Raw genomic sequence first — 11563 nt, 5'->3', positions numbered from 1 at the left:
CATCCTTAAATCGGTGCTATGTCACTAACAATTGTGTTAGAGAAATTGCAGTCTAAATGTGAGCACTAGCATGTGTTAGCAGCACATGTTCCCATAAGTATTTGGACATTTTGTTGTATAATTTTGATCTCCCAACTGAACAAGCTAACAGCTGAAACACATTCAAACCAATTTGTGATGAACACAAAACCAACCTACCACATGCAGTACACAAATTAACAACACAATATATTTGAACAACTGAAACAGGCTTTCCATAGCTTTTACACATCAACAGGTATTATCGGAGACTGCAGTCAAAAAGTACCAGTCCACTCACTTACATTCATTTTCTCATCACATCACTTCTCAAAGGTAAAAAAAAAGGGCTTTTGCAATTTCAAAAGTAGAGGAAACAACATTAGTGGGAGAGAGTGAGTACAGTTAAAGTAATGCTTACTGCTAAAGAGCAGTTAACAGTAAGACAAGTTAATATATAACTCTGAAACTGTGAAGTCATGTTGAACTTTGTTACATAATTTAGCAATGAACAACATATTTAGATATTTAGAGCAAATAAGATACAATGTGGATGTTTATAATGAACATCTACATTGTATCTTATCTGCTCTAAATATCTTTGTTCATAGTCAATCTTTCTACGAGGGACAAATCTTTCTGAAGAGTTTCTGAACCATATTTTGTATTGTCAAACTTTGTATACTGTATTGCTGAAAGGTCTGAGAAATTAATACACTTGCAAAACTACAAAATGTAAATGAAATAACTGCTGGATAAAAATGACGATATTTATTAGTTTTGAAAGATTCAGATAAAAAAAAATCACAGTTTCAGAAAAAGGAAATGAGTTCATGCTAATTCATGCTTGTTAAAATCCCACAATTAATATTCAGCTTTAATGCTGACATTTTTGTATTCGTTGTGGTAATTCCTCTTTGGTGGTTAACACTTCCTTAATTTCTACGGCCCCCGGCAGCTTCAATGCTCCTGTGGCTTGAAGCAGTACACGCCGTAGAGCTTCTGCTTCTTGTCCGGGAAGCCCAAGAAGCGCACGGCGGCCTCCCCTGCGCTGCAGTTCTTGCGGGGTCTGGAGATGGGGTAGCGGACGCTGCTGTCGGCCAGCCAGCCGGCGTCGCAGCGGTCGAAGCCGTGGAGCTTCCATGCGGCGTACATGTGGCCAACCTTGGCGATCTCTGCGTTGTCGTCCAAGCACGCCTGCACAGCCTCGTCATAGGTCAGCCTCTCGGGCTGCTCCAGCCAATAAAAGGTCCCTTGGGAGGGGGGGTGAACACAAGGACAAACGATTACAGACAAGTAAATCGTTTGGAAATGAATTGAAAAAAGAACGGCCACACCCAAAGTTAGGGCTGTACCCTAGGGCTTAAGATAGAGGAATTTCATTACTTATGAATTATGGATAGATATATAAATCTTTACACGCTGTGCTTGTTAACCTTTTTTTTGTAATCACATTTTTGTTTTGTATGCAATTGATTGTGTGATTGTATGCAACACAAGGATGTTAATCAACATAACCATAGGTCAAGACTCGTTGATTAATCCGTCAATCTCATCAACCTGAGTTAAAGTTACAAAGATATTGGAGATTCATGCTCCGTAATAAAGCCTTTATAAACCAGATCCAAAGGGGGATCTGCTCTGTGTCTAGAGGTCTGAACTGAAAAGTGAGTCAAAAAGGTAGGGGTTGCCTGGTCAGGCTCAAGCACCTAACACCACTATACCTCCTGTGATTTGGACAACTGAGTGTGCCCTTCACACTCGCTTTCATCGTTTTGTTATGGAGCATGAATATTTGTCTAAACTCCAATATCTTTGTAATCTCTGTTGCCATCGACTAATGTTACGGTTGGATTTGGTCCATGGATTTAGTGCATTCAATCACATGCTTGCATGTGTGCCAATGTGCACGCACAAATGGAAATTTGGCATCTTTTCATTATCGAATAATCGATTAAACTGATGAATCGAGCCAACACAGAAAATTCCGAGCTGGGTACAGCCCTACAAAAAAATGACCATACAGCAATTACAAAACCTTTTACCTTCAAGCACGGGTTTGAAGCAGAAAACGTCGTAGCGGCTCTTGGACTTGTCGCGCTGGCCGTACGACCGGAGGCCTGCCTCGCTGCCGGACCCGCCGCACGGCTCCCGGGGCTTGGTGACCGGGTACTGGACGGTGCCGTCGCTCAGCCAGCCGGCGTTGCACCAGTCAAAGCCACCCCTCCACGCCTGGAAGAGCTGGTCGAAGGTGGCCACCGTCGAGTCCTGGCTCAAGCAGGCCTGCTCTGCGTCGTGGAAGTTCAGGTTGTAACGGCCCAGGCGGGGAGAGTACGGGAATACTACACCTTTGGTGGACAGAGGACATAACAAATGTTGGACACTCTAAATAACCACTCATAGCAACACAATCAATCATGTGTTAAATCCTAAAGTGGTCATCAGCACTGGACTGTGGTCCTTTAAATTCATATGTTTTCTGTTCAACTCACAATTTTCATCTGCTGCCAAACGATGAAATGCAGGCTGTGTGGTTTCTGGGCCTAATACTGCGGTGTCTCAAGGGATACTGGTGTTGCTGCCATACAATCTCCTGGGTTTTACCTTTGCCATCTTGACTGTGAAAGGAGTCATTGTCTCCACAGAGGCCAGGCTACGCTAACTGCCTAATTAAATGGCTGTCAGTCCTTGCAGGACATAGATCATATCGCTCAAGTTAGTTAGCTAACAACTGCTGTGTATTCATTGAACAAGGTACTTTCAGCTATGTTATTGCATGGGTTTAATATAATGAAATTGTGCTGAAACTATATTTCCAAGAGTTTATATAAAGTTATTTACTTCATTCACATATGTAGACTAAATATTGACCATTTGCCCTGATATTGTCAATGCAAGAGTAAATGGAGGGTCTGTGTATGGATATTTTCCCTATGATAAAATAGACATCATGGCAAAAACATAATACAATTATTAAAATTCATTGTTGAATGTCGAACTAGACTATTGCAGACCAACATGTGCAAGGAAACAGGATGCAATGGAATCAGACAAATAATTCTCTGAGCTGTGAAGGTAAATAAAAAATATGTACCATTTATGGGGTCAGCTTCCACCAACAGGATAACATCTTGGATGACTTCTTCCATTCCTCTGAACACCTCGCATCGGAATCGACCGCTGTCGCTCGCGGTGACGTCCATAATCGTTAATGAGGCGTCTTTCTCATCAGCGCCCTGCAGGAAGGCGCGGCCGTTGAACTCCCCAAAGCTCTTAGTGTGGATACCCAGCGACACCAGAATCTCTTCTTCGTCCAGAGTCTCGTCCTCAGGCACCCGGCTCCACTTGACCCTAATACCGATGTTGGCGAATGGCGTCAACTCCAAGTCGCCATTGAGCCGGCATAGCAGGGTGACGTTGGCCCCGGCGCTGGCAAATACTGGTGAAAAATAAAATAAAGTTATCCCCTGAAATTGGTTACATTAAGAAGGATGAATTCATTATTTGTAATGGGATCCCAGCAGAAGGGGAATTTGGTGACTTGGAGAACAATAGAAGGATACCTGTGGTCTCAACCTTCTTATTAAATTCAAGTTTCTATCACGTTTTACGTACAGCAAAGGCATGCATACATACAAACACAAAACCGTTTCTCTGCTACCAAACAACTTTTGTTATGCAGCCTAGATTCTGTCTTGATAATTAGAAGCTGCAGTTGGACGCCATATGTCTTCAGAGCCTGAAGCCAAACCCTTGCATCTGTTTCCTACCAAACTTCCTGCTATCATCTTTGCACGAATCAGCTGTTTGTTGTTTTGCAATATTTAACAATAAGACAATATTGCACACCAATAACATGTGTTAAGTGCTTATCTAATATGTGTTACAACCAGAACAGGAATACTGATGGAAGTATTCCAACTGATTATTTCATCCTCAAAACCATCTTACAGGTGCTATACTTATTTTGGAACCAAGATTACATTTTATTGTTATGCAGATATACCCTTTTTCTTTGGGTATGTGATTTTTAGAAGAAAAAAAAAAGTACAGGCCTAGTGATGTAGAGGTTAGCCTCACAGAAGAAAGGGATCCCACAGTGTTTGTGCAAACCTACTGGCCTCCTGGTTTATTTAGCTTAGAGGGTCCTACCATACTGGGCCCCCAGTTTGGAGGAATGAAGGATATACATGACAGCTGACCCTATGGCCACTCCTCAAACACTCCACTTATAACGGTCATGCTCAGTAAAACCCTTTAGTGAGCAGAACAGGACCTTAACTTTAAGTGTAAAACATCTGGAATTTTTGTAGCTGAGGGCTTATATTATTCATATGTATACGTTTGCTTTGTGCTGAAGATACCAGTGTTCTGATTTTCTTTTGGATGAAGATTCAATGCGGTTGATCCTTCCCAAAACGTGAACATGTTTCTTTTTTTTTTTCCATCTCCTTGAAGCTCCTCTCGCTGACTTCCTCCAGCAATCTTCGCCAGAGCCACAACTGGAAAGCAGCATTTCTTTTTAACAAGCACAAACCTTTCCCACATGGACGCAACCCCCACCTTGTCAACTCACCAAGGCTTTGCCAGCCTTGTTCTTCCCATTACCCACCCAGGCAGGCCCCCCATCATCCCCCATGCCCCCTCTACCCTCCCACTTCCGCTCCAAGTGCGCGACAGACATGGGTCTGGATTTTGTACTGCTTTGCTGCATTAAGATTTTATTGGTGCTGCCGACAAAGCTATCCTATGTACCTTTACTTTTCCAGGTTTTATCACACTGCTATTCTTACCATTACTTCATAAGTGCTGGAAATCCTAAATTCTTCCCAAAAGCATTAAAATCATCATCATCCTACATCACTCTTGTCTCAGTAAGTCAGTCAGTAAGTATTCCGTCACTTTATGTTGCCTCGTAAATTCAGTGTTTGGTTAGCAGTCATATAAAGTTAGACTGGATCCAGAATGACTCAACTGCTCATCAAAACCCTGGGCGCCGACAGCTGATGTCACCACTGACAGGTTACCAGATGAAACCAGGTCCAGGACCAGGAATTATGTCTGGGAGTTTCCATGGCCTTTTGAAAGAGCTTTAAGTGAACAACAAGACCCTTTGTCCAGCGAGGTATAAAAAAAAGTATCCTGGTTGAGGAAAATGTATCCACTGGAAGAGATTTGTATTTTATCAAACAAGTGTCTCAAGGGGAAATTGGAAAAAAAAAATAACAAAGCAACTTTCTTTCAAGCATGAAGGCTATGCTTGATTGTTGTGTTTATCCACCAAGTGTTGCATTTTCATTGCTTATTTTTTCTGCCTTCTCTGAGGTCAAAGTTCAGGCTTTTAGCGCAATTGTATACACACATCGGTCAATTCATTCTCAACCATGTCATTCGGTGTATACTATGTACAGAGAAGCTAGAAAAAAAAAAGTAACTTCACATGTGTATGGCAATAAAAATGCGGAAGCCAGTACCAAAGGACACTTTATGACCACTGGTACTGGCTATTTTATGACCGCCAACTCTTTCTAAGGTTTTTGCCACTGATTGAAACCATATGCTTCTTTGCAGCCTGTGGTGTTTAATTAATACAATATACAATAAAGTTGTCCAAGTCAACTGTATGAACTATATATCTGGAATCTCAACTATTCCTTTAAAACATTTCAAAGAATACTGTGCATTGTTGTATTACTGTATTTTAGTCATAAAGCGTTAATTTCTCTAATGAACAAGTAAACCCTGTGACCATTATTATTCAGAACTCCTGCCTCATGTGTTTTCCATGGCGTGTAAAGGCGCATCTTGAAACAGCTTGAAACAGCTTGTTTTATATGAACTTACAGCCCTAGCTCTTGCCCTGGACTGCCTGTGTAAATATGGGGGAATTAACAAGCACAGCTGGGGTACACACAGCAGGGAACCTCCTACATACTCATTCCAATAAACCTTGCGCATGTCACACGCATAACATAAACGGGAAATGCGTGTGTATGTGGGTGGGTGTGTGGGTGTGTGGGTGGGCGGGTGGATGAGCGGGTGGGTGTTTGGGCGGAGGGCAGTGGTGTGTATGAGTAATTCCTTAATCAACCTCTGAATGCGAGGATCAATTACAGCAAAAATCCATGTTCATCTTGGTCCTACTCCTCTACTAGAGCCGCCTGCCCAACCCCCTTTGAAAAAATCCCCCTGCTCTGCGGATCTTAGCAACAAAGCAGAGCCAGGGTAACTACGAAACAAAACAGGCTGTTAACAGGCCATAGCATTAACAGCCCATTACCTCACAGGGGAAAGATGGCGTTATTTGGACAGTTTTCAGAACGGTGCCCCTATGCATACAGTGAGCAATAAATCTTGACGCAGCTCCTGTCAGCTGCCTGTGCTGTGTCGGGTTTCAAAGAGTGACTCAATCTGCAGCTACGCCCTGGGAATACTAGGTACTAAATGGGTTAAGAACCTTCTCAGCTGGCCAATATAAATCTATACTGCATGGAACCAAAACCCTGACCTAGCACTGAGCAAAACGGACATAAAGCATCAAAAACCGACGCACGCAAATGCACATACATGCACAAAAAGTCCCTCAACTTTTCGAAACACATTTCTACAGACTGATATACCTGCACACGCACATGCACATGCACACACACCAACACACACACACACACACACACACACACACACACACACACACACACACGCCTTCCCCCATTAATTTCAGACTTTGAAACTCATTTGCATGTCAGAAACTGATGCATACATTAATGCAAGCACACAGGCACACATAAAGACTGCTGGTCGTCTCTTGCCAATGGGAGGGACCTTATTGTTTAGGCAAGCATCGTTGCCATACAGACATCCCCTTATTGAGACATTTTTCCCCTTCTAAGGAGAACACAGTGTGAGTTGGCATCCAAACCTTTCTGCTCATTCAGATTGGAGCAGCGTTGAAAAGGATGAATTAGTACTCAGTACAAATAAATAAGGATTCCATTTTGGTGCAGCAAACTACTCTTTCCAGCTTGAGCAGTGGGCTAATTATAATAGTTTACCATAGCAGCAACTGCATTTAAATGTGGCTTAAAAGTTCTGCGTGTAAGATTGTCAATATGCCAATTCTCTCCCAAAGTTTATTATTATAAGTTTGGAAGAATCTATCTTTCTAAGGATTAAAGTTGGAAAATGAACGTGTGAATTACTTGTGCCCTCTGCATTCATTTTGAACCAACCATTGAAAATTCAAGGGGAGGGGAACTAAATAAATCAGCTTGGTTGCCCAGTTTCAGCTAGACCTATATTGAGAGTGCAGCCATTAGTATGGATCACATTCAGTATTATGTGCTGTGAGCCTTCATGAGTGACAGGGTGATTTATTCGTTAGCTAGACTCTTGTGGTACTCTGTATGCAGAAAGTCAATGAGTCAGTGGTGAGTCACATTGTGTATGTTACCCTAGAGAGGGTTCCTTTACCAGTACAATAACTCCCTTGTTACACAAGGCCGTATTTAGTCTTGCCCCCACACAATCACACAAACACACACACACACACACACACACACACACACACACACACACACACACACACACACACACACACACACACACACACACACACACACACACACACACACACACACACAGTCCTTTCTCTGTTCCTTTTTGGTACCAGTGCAGGGACAATCTACAGTTACACATAGCTGAACTAAAAATAGCAGGAATAAACGGCTGGGTCTATTAAAAGGATATCCTGTTGCACATGCTTGTGTATTCAAAAACTACATGCATGCGTATGCACATGCAACATAACTGAAACCAACATATTTTTTTCTTACCTTGCGTTGCGTTCTGTTCATCGCTGTACACACCGCATACCAGGGTCAAGGACAGTAAGGTGGTGGAAAGCAGACTCAGCATTTTCTCTCTTTTTTTTTTCAACTCAAAGGGGCCCCTTAATTATAAATTGAACACAAAATAACCTGAACATACAATATTCACAATTTGTTCAAAATTGGTTTGCTGATGCTATTTCTAAATTTTTTTGATTTAAACTTTTTTCTTTTTTCTTCTTTTCTTCTCTTCGTCCTGATTTCCCTCTGTCTGGAGCAGCAGCCGGGCTCAAGTGCTACTGGAAACTTAGGGCTCATCAGAGGTCCAGAAAGTGGCTTTTATTGAAGCCTAGCCTGATTTAGACCACTCCCCCTACCCCTGGCCCATCACCCTGCTTCCCCCACTCTAGTACCCGCTCCCCGTTAGAAAAGTAACAGACAACAATGCCACTCTATAGAACTGATGTTTGGACAGCCCCGACCGTTCAATGGGGAGGCAGCGTGTTAGATGTGCTGATTGGTTGTCAGGGTTACCCCTGTGCATCTATCAACACAAATGTACATACAAACACACACACACACACACAAACACACAAACGCACGCACGCACGCACACACACACACACACACACACACACACACACACACACACACACACACACACACACACACACACACACACACACATACACACACACACACATTTGAATAATTTGTGACTTTTTTGTGTTGCCTTTATAGTCTTTCCAATACATTTAACATTAGCTTGAGGACAAGGGCTCTAAAGATAATAGATTTTAGTTCCAAAAGTAACCCAGCAGCATCCACTTCAGATAAGTCATGTCAAGAGGGTTATTTTGGTGCCTTTAACTCCATTATCATGTCCCAGCCTCTGTTGATTCTCTGGTTTATTTAGGCAGAGGAGCAGGACTAGTGGAGGTTGGTAGGTGGTACTTTGAACTAAACGTTTTCTCAGATGCACTGTCCACGAAAAATGGGATGACTGGGAGAAAGTGGATTCAGGCACACTGTGAATGCTCTGCTGGGCTTAGAGTTGTTGCAGCTGGAGGTGTACCACTCCCCCCCCTCACACACACACACACACTCCAACCATTCCCACAACCCATTTTGGCATGTTCTCTCTCTCTCTCTTTCTCTCTTTCTCTCTTTCTCTCTCTCTCTCTCTCTCTCTCTCTCTCTCTCTCTCTCTCTCTCTCTCTCTCTCTCTCTCTCTCTCTCTCTCTCACTCTCTCTCTCCTTGTTTCACACTTTTCCGCCTTTTGTCCTGTCAGGATTTCCTTATGCACAAGAGAGAACCGTCTGCATGAAATAACACAGAGGGCCTTCCAATTTTGTTTTATCTTAAATCCAATCTTTCCCTTACCAAATTATATCCAGCCCACTATTTACATTACTCTAGTCTGGATGTCTGCACTGGTTGCAATACCCTGGGTGTTGTGAGCCCAACACCCAGGTGGATACAACTAAACATGTACGCACACATATTTGGTGTCCAGATGCTTAACATAAGCTCAAAACATCTGTGATGAACCATTCTAGGAGCAGATGTCATGTCCGTTCAGAATATCAAATTTAACACTGGCACCATCACGGTTTTCCCTCAGTCAAATGATTAGTTGCGATGTTGTAGCATTTCCCTTCCTACATAAGAAAGAAACAAGATGGTTGTCTAAGATGCCTACAATTGAGTGGAAGAGGGCTGCGAGCCCTGCCGGGTAAAGAACAATAAGGATAGTGTGCGTTTTGACCGCTCAGTCCTGCGCAGTTACTTGTTGATAAAATAATGGGTTGCAGCAGCAACCTCAGCCAGACAGGATGCATGGGGGATGAAAGATTTGAGTGCATGCAACATACACAGACCTTAATGTGGCTTTCACATTTCATCCTTCAAAGCCATATGGTAGAACTGTAAATATTTGGGCAATTATATAAGATAGAAAGGCTGCATTAAAGGATACATTGGGTTATTCCCAAGGAACATAAGCACCGATCTAATCATCTTTTGTATCTTTGGTTCTTTGTAAAAAAAAGGATGCTGCTAAAAAGATATATCAATGTAATGATCAGCCATATGCCATTGAGAACACAAAAAACCATAAAAGAAAAAAACTCTCTAAAATACACATCGATAGCTCAAAATAGCTCAAAAAAGTGTATGGTAGGAATAACAGAAATATACAAATATATCTCAGGGTTCTCCTTAAACAATGTAACAGTGTCCCTGCGCCACCATGCTCCTTCCCAGAGGCACTATGTAACATCTTAAAACAGGGCTGACACCACACTGACGTTAGTTGACAACGTCATCTGTGCTTCCCCCCTTTAAATTCTGTAATGGTTCAATTGGATAGAACACATGTGTTACTGGAAGAACCCTTCAAAAAGCAAAAACTAAAATTTCATGAGTAAATGATGTGTGGAGGAAGTCGGTGGCTTTTCGAATCCACATCATATCCGAGTCCGACCCGGTACCAGCAGAGCTTTAATTCAAAGCGGGACGCAGACCGGATGAGCCCTGAAGCGCCACAGCTGGGCAGTGGTGCGTAGTAGAAAGGAAGGAACCCCATCAGAAGATTAGATTGAATGTCTTGTTGCGTTTAATATGATTGGTGGTAATGAAGTAATTTTGTTGTAGAGTTGCTGGTGTGAGTGATCTGATTGAAAGCATGACCCACCTAATCTCCTGTTAAGGCACAAGGCTTAAAGAGGTGGTTTGTAAACTGTGCAAAGTTTGAAATTAATTGCACTGCAGCACTAGTGCTATTTAATTTAAGATCAGGGAAACAAAATACACACAAATCATAACTTAAGTATATTACCTTATTACAAAACTGTATTTTTTGGTCAGTTCACCTTTTCAAACGAAAGCAGACAGATGGATTTTGCAGGACAAAGGACATGCCAATACGGTGACAAATTGGCAAAATAAAAGGGTGCAGCCAAATTAGTTTGGGAGTCGTCAAATGAAAGCCCTAGTTGCACCAGTGCCACCAGTAAATACAGTGCCACCAAATGGGCCCTGTGAATATAGACATAGGAATACGAGTATTATAAATACAAAGTGAACGATTTCTGTAAATTTGAACATGAACTAAATTTTGGTGATGTAAATTGAATGTCCATAGGAAGTGATCAGTGCATACATTGGGGAGACCAATGTGATCACTGACATTAACCTGGCTGGATAAGAAGCCTGTTTGCCTGGGGGAAAAAACATGTTTGTGTGCATGGTTGACCATGCCTGGATGCTCCGGTAATGTCTACCAGACGGCAGCAACTTAAACAATTCATAGCTTGGGTGGCTGTAGTCTTTTGTGGATTCCTGGGCTTTCCTAATGCATCATGTGTGGGAGATGCTTTGCACGAGGGGGAGGTGGCAGGCAATGGTGTGTTCCGCTTTCTTCACCACCCTCTGGAGAGCCCGCTGCTCAGCAGCAGAGCATCTGCGGTACCTGGCAGCGATGCATCCATAGGGGCATCCTATAGAAGTTAGTGAGGGTTTTGACGTACATGCAAAAAGGACGGAAGAATAGGCACATTTAGACAGCTAAAACTGCCGCGTCCCATTGGCAGGACCAGGCAATGGTCCTGGCCCCTACCTTAAGTCGACGATCATCCCTTTTGAATTGCATACGTTGAACGATGGTTGCTTTTCCTCGCACCATGTTGCCAAGACGCTGATCTCCCCTCTGCAGGCG

The 11563-nt window shown here is 42.7% G+C and overlaps 1 protein-coding gene across 1 annotated transcript; it reads right to left on the bottom strand.

Annotated features, from left to right (window-relative positions):
* Positions 1-619: 619 nt before the first annotated feature.
* LOC307072045 (hyaluronan and proteoglycan link protein 1-like) lies at positions 620-8119 on the bottom strand. The gene is made up of 4 exons (XM_079731205.1): positions 7851-8119; positions 3113-3457; positions 2064-2366; positions 620-1271 (listed from the first exon to the last, which is right to left on the bottom strand). The coding sequence occupies exons 1-4, from the start codon at positions 7930-7932 to the stop codon at positions 979-981; spliced, it is 1023 nt and encodes a 340-aa protein (XP_079587331.1). The 5' UTR covers positions 7933-8119; the 3' UTR covers positions 620-978.
* Positions 8120-11563: the final 3444 nt, after the last annotated feature.

Source organism: Pollachius pollachius (assembly GCF_949987615.1).
Source record: "Pollachius pollachius genome assembly, chromosome: 1".
Classification (NCBI taxonomy): Eukaryota; Metazoa; Chordata; class Actinopteri; order Gadiformes; family Gadidae; genus Pollachius; species Pollachius pollachius.
This window is presented reverse-complemented; position numbering and strand designations above follow the sequence as displayed.